Source organism: Aotus nancymaae, unplaced genomic scaffold (assembly GCF_030222135.1).
Source record: "Aotus nancymaae isolate 86718 unplaced genomic scaffold, 86718_ANA_hifiasm-v0.15.2.pri h1tg000039l, whole genome shotgun sequence".
In the NCBI taxonomy this organism is placed as follows: domain Eukaryota; kingdom Metazoa; phylum Chordata; class Mammalia; order Primates; family Aotidae; genus Aotus; species Aotus nancymaae.
Genome location: NW_026988453.1, coordinates 4,883,716 through 4,898,917, shown reverse-complemented (window position 1 = coordinate 4,898,917; position 15,202 = coordinate 4,883,716). Strand labels below are relative to the sequence as shown.

Below are 15,202 nucleotides of genomic sequence, written 5' to 3'. Positions count from 1 at the left end.
ACAGGTTTCAGGGACACAAGGGTTGCACACACAGGGAAAGGCTTCAAGGAGCACAAACCGAGGCAGTAGGTGTGCTGGAACGTGCACAGAATGTGGGGGGCAGAGACCTGGGTTCTGTTCTGGTGGGGCCACTTTGAGTTATGTGATCCTACCAAGCCAGTTAAGCTGAGTTCCAACTTCTTCACTTGTAAATTGGGGGGAAGAATATCTAACTCATAATGTTAACAATAAATAAGATAATGCCATATTAGTATGTGCAAACCATACATGCTATGCAACTGCAAGAGAATCATTAAAGTGCAAATTACTGCAGTACAAATTATGCACACCAGTTCCAGGACAACCCAGAGTCCATGGGATGAATCAGGAAAGACTCCCTGGAGGGAGGGCATTTGGCAAAGACAGGTGGGCAACTGGACATCACCATCCAGGCAGAACAGTTCCATTCCATAGATGGCCTTTATAGCTTTGGTTTTCTAGGAGCAAACAAGAGAAGGAGGGAGGTAACATTTACTGACACCTGCTGCATGCCAAGTGTTATTTTTTAAGATGGAGTATGATCTCGGCTCACTGCAACCTCCACCTCCCAGGTTCAAGCAATTTTCATGTCTTGACCCAAGTAACTGGGACTATAGGAGCCCACCACCATGCCCAGCTAATTTTTGTATTTTTAGTAGAGATTGGGTTTCATCATGTTGGCCAGGCTGGTCTCAAACTCCTGACCTTAAGTGATCCGCCTTGGCCTCCCAAAGTGCTGGAATTACAGGCATGAGCTACCGTGCCTGGCCACCAAGTGTATCACATAGGCTATATTTCACTACATGCTAACAACAATCCTATTGCCATATTAGTATTCTCACTGAAAATAGATAAACAGCTTTCCCAAAGCTTCAGATCTGGAATCTGAACACCAGGCCTGTCATAGTTCCAAACTTGTACTCTTTCTGTAATATCAGACTACATGGAATTTCCAGGCACTACACAAGCTCAGCCGGCTTATCACAGAACATAAGAAGAAGGTTGACAATTAAAGAGGGGAGACAGTGGCCAGGTGACAAGTGTGCAGAGCTGGTGGGGGAAAAGCCAGGCTCATCTCAACAGCTTCCTCGACCCTTACTCATCCTGATTGTCAACCAGATTCCATGTCATCACAGTAGGTGAAAACTCCAGCAGCTCAATTGTAGGTTACTAGGACACACTACAGGAAGGAACTTGTGTTCCAGGTCCTAACTGGCATTAGTTGCCATGGCAACTAGAATACATCCAGCAGCCCCTCTGGAATACCTGGCTTGTTCCAACCTTTCACCAACCCTGTTGGGTTTGAACAAACACTCTTATCCAGATTAACCTTGCACAGACTGAGGGGTGCTGCCCACTATTTTATTTTAAGAATTAAGGAGGCTGGGCACAGTGGCTCACACCTGTAATCTTAGCACTTTGGGAGGTCTGGGGGGATTGCTTGAGCCCAGGAGTTTGAGATCAGCCTGGGCAACATAGTGAGATCCTGTCTCTACAGAAAAATTTAAATATTAGCCATGTGTGGTGACGTGTGCCTGTAGACCCAGCTACTCAGGAGGCTGAGGTGGGAGGATCATGTGAGCCTAGGAGGTAGAGGCTGCCATGAGCTGTGATTACGCCACTGAACTCTAGCCTGGGCAACAGAGTGAGATCCTGCTTCAGAAAAAAAAAGGAAAAAATAAGAAGGAATATTTTGAGAGCCAGGGGTTCACATGTGACCCAGGAATCTAACTCCATACCTTCCTCTCGTCTTGCCTTCCCACCTTCCCTCTTTATAACTGGTGGTGTTGGTGTGCCACCTACACCCCTCCATAGTCACTGTTCCTGTAGGTGCTGTCTGAGCATGACTGCGGGTGCTTGTGACTCAGACTCAGGGATTCCTCTCAGCCTATGTGCACAGGCTTGAAACGCAGAGCCGAAGACCTCTAGGAGCTGCCCTTAGCCAATAATGAATGGGAGCTGACATATAAATACCCAAACTTCCTTGCCCTTCTGGTGGGTAACACTGAGGTGTATTCCATGTCACCTCCTAGAAATCTGTAAGCCCCAATTGCCCACAGCAGTAACCTGCACATGAACATAGCCTGTAGTGGCTTCCTTCTCTTCCCTGACTCACTTTCCCACTCCGATCAGCACATTCTGGGCATCTGCCAAATAAACCACTTGCACCCAAATCCTTGTCTCAAGGTCAGCTTCTGGGGGTACCCAGCCCAAGACACTCTTCAGATGCAAAAACCCATGTTTCAGTGAAGGACAGACAGCCCAACTAGCCAAGACAATGTGGGAAAGAGGTTATGGCCACTTGTGTGATTCTACGTGCAGCGAGCTTAGCTATTTGCACCACATGCTATACTCAGCCCAGACCTCAAACCACAGATGGGCACCATTTGCTGCATGAGAACATTGCAGGAACAGGTAAAAATGGGTCAGGACAAATCCATCTTTCTTGGCAAACAACTTAGTATGTCATTCTTCCAGTGAGGATCAGAAAGATCATTTTCAAGCATGAAGGTTAACACATTTTTCAAAGAATGTACTATCATCTAGAATGTGCATGTGACAACACAGGTCCAGCAGCTTGCTAATGTGTATTATCAAATGGCTGACTAAGGACAGCTAGCATTTATGATATCTAACATGAGAGTATTAACTAATTTAATCTTCAAATCAATCTTACAGAGTAGGCACCACTTCTCTCGCATTTTTCAGCTGAAGGAACAAGCAGAGGGAAGTGAAAAACTCGTCCAAGCTCACAGAGGCAGGATACAAACACAGGCAGCCTAGCTGTGAGCCTTCACTCTAAACCATGCTAGGGCTCTGCCCATCTGCGTCATGCCTGTGTTGATAAGCCTGTTCTCAAAGGTCTGTTTATTTAACGGCACACTACAGGATTGAAAGACTATGAAGACTGTGTCGCAAAGCATTCCTTGAAATGTAAGTCAAGCCCCAAATTTAACGTCCTCATCTTCCAAGTTTAAGAAATCTTATTTTGATACTCTAGCAACCCCTAATTAAGACAGAAGCCATCAGCTAAATGAACAGAACATTAAATTGAGATCAGAATAACAGATTTCTTTTCTTTCTTTCTTTTTTTTTTTTTTGAGATGGAGTTTCACTCTTGTTGCTCAGGCTGGAGTGCAGTGGCGTGATCTTGGCTCACCGCAAACTCTCCCTCCCGGGTTCAAGCGATTCTCCTGCCTCAGCCTCCCAAGTAGCTGGGATTACAGGCATGCACCACCACACCTGGCTAGTTTTGTATTTTTAGTAGAGATGGGGTTTCACATGTTGGTCAGGCTGGTCTCAAACTCCTGACCTCAGGTGATCTGTCCACCTTGGCCTCCCAAAGTGTTGGGATTACAGGCGTAAGCCACCACGCCAGACCAGAATAATAGATTTCAAACCAACAGCTCTTTATACTTTTCAAAGCACTCTTACTATTCTTTTCCATTTGATCCTCTTAAGGCAAAAACGATGACCTTTTTTACAGATGAACAAACTAAGACTCGGAGAGGCCAGGTGGCTTGCTCAGTGCCACACAGCAAGCTAGAGGTGTGCTAAGGATTGAACTCCAGATCTCAGGATTAGCCCAGTGCTTCTTCCCCAACACCACAGAGAAGCATCAGCCAAGCCTATGCGTATGAGTCTGAAGTCAGCATTGTAATTGTTAGAGATTATCTTAAACGAAGCAATAGCCATCATCTACTTCAACTACATACTGCTTCCTTTACTGTGGATACAATACATACCCTATCTTTCTATTTTATTTTAATTTTTAAAATTTATTTAATTTCCTAGAGATAGGGTCTCTGTTGCCCTGGCTTGTGCAGTGGTGCAATCATAGCCCACTGCAACCTCAACTGCTGAGCTCAAGGGATCCTCCCGCCTCAGCCTCCTGAGTAGCTTCCACAGGCATGTGCCACTACGCCAAGCTAAGTTTTAACTTTTTTTGTAGAGACAGTATCTTGCTATGTTGCCCAGGCTAGTCTTGAACTCCTGGTCTCAAGCAATCCTCCCACCTTGAACTCCCGAAGTGCTGGGACAGACATAAGCCACTGTGCTTAGCCCACTTATTAATTTTCTTTTTTTGAAGAGACAGAGTCTTGCTCTGTCACTCGGGCTGGAGTGCAATGGCACAATTGTAGCTCACTGTAGCCCCCAACTCCTGGACTAAAGTGATCCTCCTGTCTCAGCCTCCTGAGTAGCTGAAACTATCTATAGGTATGTGTCGGGGTCTCACTGTGTTGCTCAGGCTGCCTACCTCCCTTTTAAATTTGAAGTCCTTTCAGGGCAGAAACTTGTGGGGATCGCTCCAGCGTTGAGACCACTCAGTGTCCCCGCCATAATGGAGCTTGAGCCCGGACACGTTTCCCACCCCCTGGAGGCAGTCGAGACCAGTGAAAGAGAGATTTAATAGAAGTTTGAGTTTGCAGAAGTCTATTTCTGGTCCACTGACCTAAAGGCTGGGTGAAGGCTGTGTGGTTTTACTAGGCATTGTTTCTTGAAGTACCTGCTCTGGGCTAGTTTTATGACTTTGTTTACCCTCTATTGATGGGTCCCGTGCTTGTTCCTGTGACTACTATTTGCAAAGTTAATGGGTCTATCGCCTCTCTGATGACTTGCATAGATCATTAACATTTTAACTATAGGTTTCCTCACCCTGATAATGAGACCCACCTGCATGACTTGATTGTACCCATTGTGTGTTTTCCGCTGCCCGGATGGCTCTCTCTTCCCTTTATTAAGATAATGGCATCTGTTCTGATAATTGAGATGGGACTAAGAATGCTTATGTAAATGAGGTGGGGCAAAGAATGTTCCTGTAAAATGAGGTAGGAAAAGATATATATACTAACTCAGTGTACAATAAAGTTGCTGGTTTTAGGCATTGCTAATTGGGAACTGCCTGGTCAGCCCTCCAGACTCCAGCTGTCCTGTCTTCTTTTCTTCCGCGCACTCTCTCTTCCAGGTATTGGGACCCTCTTGCAGGCCAAGAGACCCCGGCAGACGTGCCGCTCTCACCGGCCCCCGACAGAAACTGAGTTTCCTTCCTGAACTTGAATGTTGGGTCCTCCTGAGGGTGGCCCCCTACCACTTTCTGCTTCCATCTTTGGGTTCCATGAGCAAAAATTAGGCCTGGTCCAGCTGCCCCGCTAGACGGGATTCCTAAAGACCTACCAGGAAACAGAGAAGGCAAAGGCAGAAGAAGAAATAAGAAGTGGGACAACTCTCCTCCTTGTCCATTCAAATTCAAAAGGGGTCTCTTCTTTTTTTATAAACCACATAAACCCAGTGCTCACTGGAAGAGACATCAATGAGAGTGGCTGGGCTGGGTATCTTGGAGTCTGAGAGTCAGACCTGAGCCAAGTGAGAGGGCAGTGAATGCAGCTCCTTCTCAGGAGGGAAGCTGCAGGGGCTGGGGCTCCGTCAGCAGGACTGTAAGTGTCTCTTTAAGGCTTGAGCTCGCTGACTCCGGGAGCACAGAGCCAGCCTGGGAGAAGGCAGGGGCCTACAGTTTATTTTATTTGACATTTTTCAACGTCAGGACACTTCAGAGCCAAGGAGGAAACGAATCCCATCTGTTCTGAGCCCCCAAGCACAGTTCAAGAGGACAGACTGGGGAACGGAGGAAGGGGAGGTGAAGAGAAAAACAAGAAGACTGGAACATCCAGCCACACACAGAGGGCAGGAAGCAACCTGATGAGGGAGACAGGGTGCGGCACAAGTCACCAAGGAATCCTTCTGTTCCCTAACACGTGCATACAGAGCTCACTCAAGATGGAGCCTGCTGCTGGGAGTGGTGGCATATGCCTATAATCCCAGCGTTTTGGGAGGCTGAGGTGGGTGGATCACCTGAGGTAGGGAGTTCAAGACCAGTCTGACCAACATGGAGAAACCCTGTCTCTACTAAAAATACAAAATTAGCTGGGCGTGGTGACTCATGCCTGTAATCCCAGCTACTTGGGAGGCTGAGGGAGGAGAATCGCTTGAACCCAGGAGGCAGAGGTTGCAATGAGCTGAGATCGCACCACTGCACTCCAGCCTGGGCAACAAGAGTAAAGCTCTTGTCTCAAAAAAAAAAAAAAAGATGGAACCCGCGGACCCTTGTCTACTGCTCTGTGGCCCTTGGCATAGGTTTCAGGACAGCAGTCCTTGGTTGTGGACCTCCCACCTCTGTGTAATATGAAGGGCACCCTGCTGTGGACCTCACACCTCTGTCTAATGTGAAGGGCGCCCTCTGGAGTTGCGGGACTTGGCTATAGTGTTGCTGTGTTGGCCTGCAAGTTCCCATCCATTACTGCCACCCAGCTCAGACACAGCTCACCCATTCACATAGACAAAAATGGACACACTGAGAGAGAACCCATGTTGAAGAAGGGAGAAGATGGAGGGCCCTCTGACCTCCTCCCTCCAGGCACGCGTAGCCCCTATACTCAGTGCCTGCACCCACCTCTGTATGGGTACCCAAGCTCTATTCCCCTCCACTCCAATGGATGCCAGGGATGGAAGGACAGATGGCTGTGAAATTTATCTTCTTATTTAGATTAAATTCCAGACCTTCCTATTTTTAGAAAAGCAAATTCCTTTTTTATTTTCAAGTGGTAAAATGGCCCGAGCTGTCATCTAGGAAAGTCAGCGGCCAGCTCGAAGTTGTCTGCAGTGTCATGATTTGGATATTACCCTGGCAAGACTACTTCTAGTGTCAAGCGGGTGATCAGTCTAGGTGCCAAATTTTAAGAGGATCATTGATAACTTGAGAGCTTCCAGAGGAGGGTGACCAGGACAATGAAAGGTTTGAAAAACTGGGTCAGTTAAGAAAGTACTAAAATAAGCTAGGAACCGTTTCTTTTTTTTTGGTCTAGAGAATATTCGATCTATATTAAGAACATGTTGAACTATTTGGATGAAGACTTACACTTATTCTATTTTTCCCAGATGACAGAATTTGAATCAATAGGTGGAAGTTACAGTGAAGCTGATTTCAGCTGAATATTTAGAAACTTCCTTATAACTTAATTCTATATGATATGGAATAAGCTTCCCATCACTGTGCCTATGGAAGCCAGGGATGAAAGACTGTCAGGGATACTGCAGATAAGATTTTTGTACTAGATAGGAAGATGGACTAGTCTAAAATCACTGGGAAGCTTTAGAAAAATGTGGCTTTCTGGGTAGCAGAGATCCTACATTGGTAAGTCTGAGGCTTAGAATTTGTATTTCTAAAAAACCCCATCAGCTATAAAACTCTTGGAAGAAAACAGGGGAAAAGCTGCATGACGTTAGATTTTGCAATGGTTTCTTAGATATGATACCCAAAGCACAGCCAACAAAAGAAAAAAATAGATAAACTGAACTTCATCAAAATAAAAAGCTTTTGTGCATAAAAGATACATCTACAGAATGAAAAGGGAACCCAACCCACAGAATGAAAGAAAATATCTGCAAATCATATGTCTGATTAAAGGTTAATATCTAGAATATATAAAGAACTCTTAATACTCAACAAAAAAACAACACAATTTAAAAATGGGCAAAGGACTTGAATAGATATCTCTCCAAAGAAGATCTATAAACAGCTAATAAATAAGTACATAAAGATGCTCCATATTATTAATCTCCAGAGAAATCAAAACCACAATGAGGTAACCACTTCACCTCCATCAGGATGGCTTTTTTTTCTTTTTTAAGATGGAGTCTTGCTCTGTCGCCCAGGCTGAAGTGCAGTGGCACAATCTCGACTCACTGCAACCTTTGCTTCCCGGGTTCAAGCAATTCTCCTGCCTCAGCCTCCCAAATAGCTGCAATTACAGGCGTGTACCACCGCGTCCGCTAGTTTTTGCATTTTTAGTAGAGATGGGGTTTCACCATGCTGGCCAGGATGGTCTCCAACTCCTGGCCTCAAGTGATCCACCCGCCTCGGCCTCCCAAAGTGCTGGGATTACAGACATGAGCCAGGTGTGTGTGGCCAGGATGGCTATTATAAAAACAAACAAAACAGAAAACAGTAAATGTTGGGGAGAATGTGGAGAAATTACAACCCTCATTCATTGTCGGTAGAAATGTCAAATGGTGCAGCCATTGTGGAAAACAGTGTGGTGGTTCCTCAAAAAACAAACAAAAAAAACAAATACATAGAATTACCATACAATCCATCAATACCACTTCCAGGTATATACCCAAAAAGAACCAAAAGCAGGGACTCGAAAATCATTTGGACACCAATGTTCAGAGCAACATTCTTCATAATAGCCAAAAGGTGGTAACAACCCATGAACAGATGACTGGGATAAACAAAATGTGGTATATACATACAATAGAATAGAATTCAATCGGAAAAAAGAATGAAATTCTAGCACTATGACATGAATGATCCCTGATGACATTATGCTAAGTGAATAAGTCAGTCATTTAAAAAAAAAAAATAAGGCCAGGCTCCGTGGCTCACACCTGTAATCCCAGCACTTTGGAAGGCCAAGGCAGGCAGATCATGAGGTCAAGAGATCGAGACCATCCTGGCCAATATGGTGAAACCTGGTCTCTACTAAAAATACAAAACTTAGCTGGGCATGGTGGCGCACGGCTGTAGTCCCAGCTACTCAGGAGGCTGAGGCAGGAGAATCGCTTCAGCCCGGGAGGTGGAGGTTGCGGTGAGCCGAGATTGTGCTACGTACTCCAGCCTGGTGACAGAGCAAGACTCCGTCTCAAAAGAAACAAACAAAAAAAACAAAACAAAAAAAAAAGCAAAGACTGTATGAATCCACTTATGTGGGTTACCTAGAGTAGTCAAATTCATAGACACAAAAAGCAGACTGGTGGCTGCCAGGAGCTGAAGGGAAGAGGAAAGGGAAGCTACTGCTTAATGAGTACAGAGTTTCTCTTTGGGGAGAGGACAAAGTTCTGGGGATGGATGTGATGATGGTTACACAGCCATGTGAACGTACTGAATGCCACTGAACTGTACACTTTAAAATGGTTAACATAAAATGGTAAATTTTTATATTAGGTATATGACTGCAATTTTTAAAAATAAATAATTTGTAAAAAACTTGTATGATTATTCTGGCAGCAGCATCAGAGTCACTTTTTTCCTTCTAGTTTACTGACTTCAGTTTGAAGAATTTGCCTTCTTTGATTTGCCAACTAACGACCCAGGAAGGGGCCTGGTCACTGGAGGGAGTAGGGAAAGCTAACTTGAGACTGAACAGAGGCTTGGGAAGAACCCCCAAACAGACAGTCCCCCAGCAGATAAACAGAGTGTGGACAAAGCATCAGAATTGCTGTCATCTTTTACGGCTCACTCGGATAACTGGGAGCCAATTATGTCACCCAGTAGGGAAAGATAGCTCCCCTTTTCTGTGGCTCAGTGCTGGGAGCTCTTGGGAGATAGGAAAGTGAACTGCAGGGGGCTGAGGCTGATGGGTGGGCGGGGTGTTGCAATGTGGCCGAGGAGGGAGTGCTGAAGCTATCTCTACAGGGAATAGCCCTACCCCTTTTATGACTAGAAAAACAATTTTTAAAGAAATAGGACATTTTCTAAATTATAACATCTAGATGGAAACCACAGTGGGGATGAGAAGACCAACAGGAGGCTGAGCAAGGACAGCTCAGGTGTGCATGTTCACTTAAAGGGCTGCTGGAACCCAGGGTGCCCTGTCACTAACTAAAACAACAAAACTTAACCATGAAAACACATAATTGAGGAGTGACTGTTTACATTAAATTACTGGGGATTATAAGTTGATTCCCTTTAACTCTGACTTCCTAAGCACATTTAAAGATGGCCATGTTTACAGTCCTGGTAGGGAAGTTAACAAACTCGTGTTAAGGGTTACTGCTAATTGACGACTGACCACAGAAAATGCATGTGAAATTATCTTGTAAACTAGCATCACAGTTCACAGTAAGGTCCACTTTATGGATATTGTCATGCCAGCAACTGACTCTGTGTTCCGCATGCAAACTCCAGGCTTCCCTGGGCTTACAGCTGGGGGCTGTGCAGGAAAGGCAAGTTCTTTTCATGCTAGCCTCGGTGAACTCTAATTTTAAAAAAATGGATTCAGGAGCACATGTCTTGTCTGGAGAAAAGAGGATAAAGCAAGGGTGCTGGAGGGGCACAGAGGGGTTTTTCCTACCCCTTCCCCCGTATTCCATGCCCCGACACTCTATTATGTATGCCCTGGGTTTGACCAGCTGCTACTAGTTCTGTCTTTACTGCTGATTCTGAGTGAGTGGCACTCTGGTTAGATTACACACCCCTGACAGCAAGAGTAGTGCCTCCCCATCAGTCTGGGGTTCTAATAACAACAAAAATAATAATCGCAACAAAAATAATAGCTATCATTTAGTGAGCATTTACAATGAGCCAGGAATTATTCTAAGTACTTTACATATATTAATGCATTCAACCCTCATCATAGCCCTGAGATAAGTTCTACTATTATCTGCATTTGACAGATAGACAAATGAATGAAAGCCTGGCAAGGTTAACTAGTTTGCCCAAGCTCATACAGCTAGTTAAAAACCAGAAGTCCTGCCACCTTCCTCAGATTGGGACTTCTCCAAGCAGGGGTCTTGTACCTTCCAACACTTGGGGTATTTTCTGCCATCAGATGGGTTGGTGAGGTGAGGGGCTCTCAGAGGGGTCTCAGCTCCATCAGTCTGGGAGCTGCACTGGGCAGGGGTCCCAACAACTCCCTCAGTCTGGGAGCTCTGCAGGACAGGCGTCCTATCACTTCACCTGTCTGGAAGCTCTATAGGGTCTGGGGCTATGGTCCTTCTAACATAGGGGGAGCTTTCTAAAGATTCAGTCCCACTGGGCTTGCGCCACCCTCTGTTCCCTCCCGGAGCTCTCAGAGGAGGGCAATGACCTGACACTTCCTCAGGCAGTCCCTGGCAGCTTCCTAGGGTAGAGGCTGTGTGCAGCAGCTCCTCACACACCGTGGCTCGCCTTCCTGCCCAGCACACGCCTCTAACCACAGAAGGAGCTCTGGGCCTGTGCACTGGATGGCTCTTCTCTGGTCCCAGCTCCAGGCTGGTGGATCTGAGAGTGAGCACGAGGTGGGGCTGGCCCCTGGGATTTAACAGGCAGTAAACAACCCCATTCATGCGTCAGTTGTTTTGCTCCAGAGCAGCCTCATCAGCTGGACAGGCCCTGACCAGATCCCTCCAAGTTTCTCCGCTGGGGTGGAGATGGGAGCAGGGAACAGTAGATGGCCTGGAGCTTGGCTCTTGTCTTTTCCGAGGAGAGGCTACTTTCCACTCCCTTGAAGTGTGGGATTTTTACTGGGGAGAGGCAGTCCCTGGCAGGAAGATACTAAGTCCCTGAGAAGGAAGGGAAGGGCTGCTGCCGCTACTTGTACGGTCCCTTGGCAGGGGATGATATAGCAAACCAAGAAGGGAGAGTGGAAGTGGCAGTCAGCTAAGAGGTGCTCCAGAGAACCTTCCAGATACTGCCTCTCTCTGGTCTCCGGGCTTGGAAGAGTTGGCCAGGATGCCCCGAAGCTCCCAGCACTTCATTCTTCCTGTCTTCTCCCCTATCCTCCCAGACTAGGAGAAGACGGCAAGAATGAAGTGCTGGGGCCTTGGGGTCCTGGCCAACGCTTCCAGGGTTGGAAGGCGAAGGCACAACTCTGTCAATTAAGGCAGAGAAAAATAAGAAGATGAGGGTCCCTGAAGGGCAAAGGGCAGGAAAGAAGGGTTTGCCATACTGCGTGGAGATTAGGAAATTGCATGATTGGTAGAAGGTTTGCAGAGGAAGAAACCCAAGGAGCAGAGACTGAGAGCCACAAGGTCAGATAGGGAACTGAGGGGTTAGGAACCCCTGGCAAAGGAAGTGGAGCTACTGCTGCTACTCACTGTTTGACTACCGATTTCACCCACATGCTCTCATTTTCTCTTCTTAGGTGGATAGATACGATTTTAATAGTTAATATCCTTTTTTTTTTTTCAAATGGGAAAGCAGCTTTAGTTGTCCAGCGTCTACACAAAGTTCGCATAAGAGGGAGGAATAAAATGCTTTTCCAAGGCTCTTTGGGCCAATTTCTTGAGGGCAAAGAGCCAGGGAGGAGGGTGGGGCATACCACAGAATGACAGCCACAGAGACCAATGAGAGGGAGGCGCCTTCATTGACCAATCGGTTCCTTGGATGTAGGCCCCACCCACCACACCCAAGTCTAGAGTAAACCACGTCGAATTTCAGAGGCAATCACAAAGTGTACATAGCACCCTTTTGTGTGCTTTCGTCAAAGCACAGCAAACCCAAACCCCTGTTTTGAGTTCCACTCCACTTTTAAGGCATTCAATCCCTGTGGTCTTTCCACCATCCTGCCCCCGCCGTCTTCTTAGCCCCTGCGCTTACCCGGTAGTGATGTCGTCATCCTCTGTCATGGTCTTGCCCATGAGGTCACTGTCGCTCATGTAGCCGGACTTGAGGTCCACCTCATCCGAGTCCAGGGACTCGACCAGCTCCAGGCGGGAGATGTGGCTGAGCTTGCTGGGGCTGCGCATGGGCATGGTGTGGGAGTAGTGGGCCCGCTCCCCGTGCATGTACCAGGCGGGCGACCCCTCCGAGCGGCAGCTCCCACCCACAGAGGGCGCGTCACCAGCCTGCAGCCGTGGACTGGACTGGCCATAGCGCCAGGAGAGAGGGGACGAGCGGTTGGAGAGGCTGGACACACTGCGTGGGTTGGCGTCATCGCTGTCGTAGCAGGTCATCTCCAGGGAGCTGGGCGGAGAGCAGAGGGCACTACTTAGTCCTCGGCACAGCCGCTGTGTGCCCTGTCCCCTCACACGCACCCCAGCAATGCCTCCCCTCCACCCACAGGCCCTCTCACCTCCTCCCCACCTGCCCAAGCTCCACCTCCTCCATGAGGCCTCTAACTGTGTGTTGCCTTTGTGATATGTTATCTGTTTGACAAAGGAGATGATCTTAAGTGGCTAGGGAAGCAATCCTGTATACTGTTAAGAGCCTAGATTGTGTAATATGACCTGGGATTGAATTCTTTTTTGCTATTTGTTAGTAAGCGAGCTCAAGGAAAGTATTTAACTGAAGCTTCAGTTTTCCCATCTGTACAATGGGGATAACGGCATAAAATCTACCTTACAGAGTTGTGAGCATCGCATATGTACAGATGGAACACAGTGCCTGGTATATGGAAGGGCTCAACAGACCTTGGGGGCAAGTGAGAGAGACTGGTCACTTGAACTTAGAATGCCTTGATCATTTTGTTAAGGGTGTGTCCATCACCTCTTTTCTATTAATTGGCTGAAGGCTAGCTGATTCCCAAACATCAGATACAGGAAAGCTGAAGCAGAGTGCAGACGGTATATAGGAAAAGCTTTGGGAATCTGGGATGTGTGGCAGGTCCCCAGTAAGACTGATTCCAGCCACAGGCCTAGGGCAGCAGGGGAAGTAGAGCCTTCCAGAGAACAGCAGCAGCCTTAACTGAACAAAAGAGAGGACATGGAGAACCGGATGTGAGAGTGAAGCTGGATGTCCAGGGTCCCAAAGCCTCAGGCCCTTCCTGGCCAAGGCCAAGGAAGCAATGCCCAGGTTAGTGCTGGATGGCCTGAGACTAGCAGAGCCTGGATGCCTAGGGAAGAAGAGAGGGCCAGGGGGACTGCAGAGAGGAAATACAGTTGGAATCTGGTTGGAGGGGTGGCCTCGACTTGGGTTCAGGCTGAGACCCATAATTCTATCTAGCCTAGCAGTGGGGCCGGCCCAAATCAGCCTTAGATAGGGTCTCCATAACCTATCCTAACTAAAGCCAGGCAGGGCTAAGTAAATGAAACAGGGTTTGATGGTCAAGAAAGCTGGGGCAACTGAGGCAATCTGTGGCTGGACCTGAGTTGCATGAAGTCAAGCAATCTTTGCTCTGTGAACACATCCACTGCTTAGCCACTTTGGGGGCTGGAATGGGAGTGGGACATTGATTTTTCCATTCTGGTTTCTATGAAGTTCCTTGAAAAAAAGAAAAATTTCCAACGTTGTCTCTACTGAACCTAAGAAAATATCTTGTTTTCTGATCAGCAGAACTGGAGGGATCCAAACACTCTTGAAACTGAGTGGGCTGGGTCCTGGCAGTAGTCCTGTGGGCAAGATGAGGGAGCCCTGGCCGGGCAGGGCAATCAGTGGCGGCTGCTTTTGGGTCCATGCCCAGCCTCTCCCCTCCTGGCCTTGCTTGCCCTATTTATTTATTTATTTATTTATTTATTTATTTATTTATTTTTGAGACAGGGTCTCACTCTGTTGCCTAGGCTAGAGTGTAGTGGTACAAACATGGCTCACTGTAGCCTTGACCTCCCGGGCTCAAGTGATCCTCCCGCCTCAGCCCCAAAGTAGCAGGGACGACAGACAGGCACACATGACCACATCCGGCTAATTTTTGTACTTTTTAAAGAGATGGGGGTTTCGCCATTTGCCCAGCTGATCTCAATCTCCTGAACCCAAGCTGTCCTCTCACTTCGGCCTCCCACGGTGCTGGGGTTACAGGTGTGAGCAACTGCGCCCAGCCTCTGGCAGCCCTTTAGGAACCCCTTTGCATTCTGCAGCTCTGCCTCATACAGTGTATTATTTCAGCTTCTAATTATGGTGGACCCAGACATCACATCTCCTTGAACAGAAATGGACGTTCTCTGAAGCCAGAGGCTGTGGTGATGGTGCGACTTTGCCTGCCTTGCTCACTCACTACTGTATTTCAGCACTTTGCATGGTGCCTGGCCTGTAGTCGGCGCTCAAGAATGAATCAAAGAGGAGCAAACTCACAATGAATGTGTGAGTAAAAAGAAAGGAAGTTTTCATTAGAAAACTCAGTCCAGGGCTCCAAGCAGTAAGTGCTTGATCAAAGCAAGCAGACCTTGGCCATGGGATGAGATATGGGAGGAAGAGGAGGATGGTAACCATGATGAGAGGGTGGGGGAGTCTCCAGGGGGAGCTGGTTTGGGTAGTTAGCCTGCACTATGGTTAGACACTGGTGTAGGGGCAAGGGCCGCACTCAGCATCTGGGTTCCTCGGTTCTATTCCTGGCCTGCCCCTGTTTAGTTCTTTGTACTAAAAGTGCCTCTTTCACTATTCCACAGCTCTCTCTCTCTCTCTTTAAATTCTCCCAGACACATCTCTAGACCTAGGTTGGTGAGGAAGATTCAAGCTCAGATCCTCAGTTCTTGAATTCCAGCCCTGCACCCACCC

The 15,202-nt window shown here is 47.3% G+C and overlaps 1 protein-coding gene and 1 long non-coding RNA gene across 6 annotated transcripts in view; one reads left to right on the top strand and one right to left on the bottom strand.

Moving 5' to 3' along the window:
* Positions 1 to 15,202, bottom strand: part of NAV1 (neuron navigator 1) — a 263,151-nt gene that overhangs the window by 85,520 nt on the left and 162,429 nt on the right. For all 5 annotated transcript variants that reach the window (XM_064360228.1, XM_064360230.1, XM_064360229.1 and 2 more), the window contains one exon: positions 12,374 to 12,739. In XM_064360228.1, the coding sequence (XP_064216298.1) occupies positions 12,374 to 12,739 (366 nt within the window). The remainder of the gene's footprint in view (positions 1 to 12,373; positions 12,740 to 15,202) is intronic.
* The window catches only part of LOC135268213 (uncharacterized), a 136,933-nt gene that overhangs the window by 95,291 nt on the left and 26,440 nt on the right, over positions 1 to 15,202 (top strand). The gene's annotated exons all lie outside the window — the stretch shown is intronic.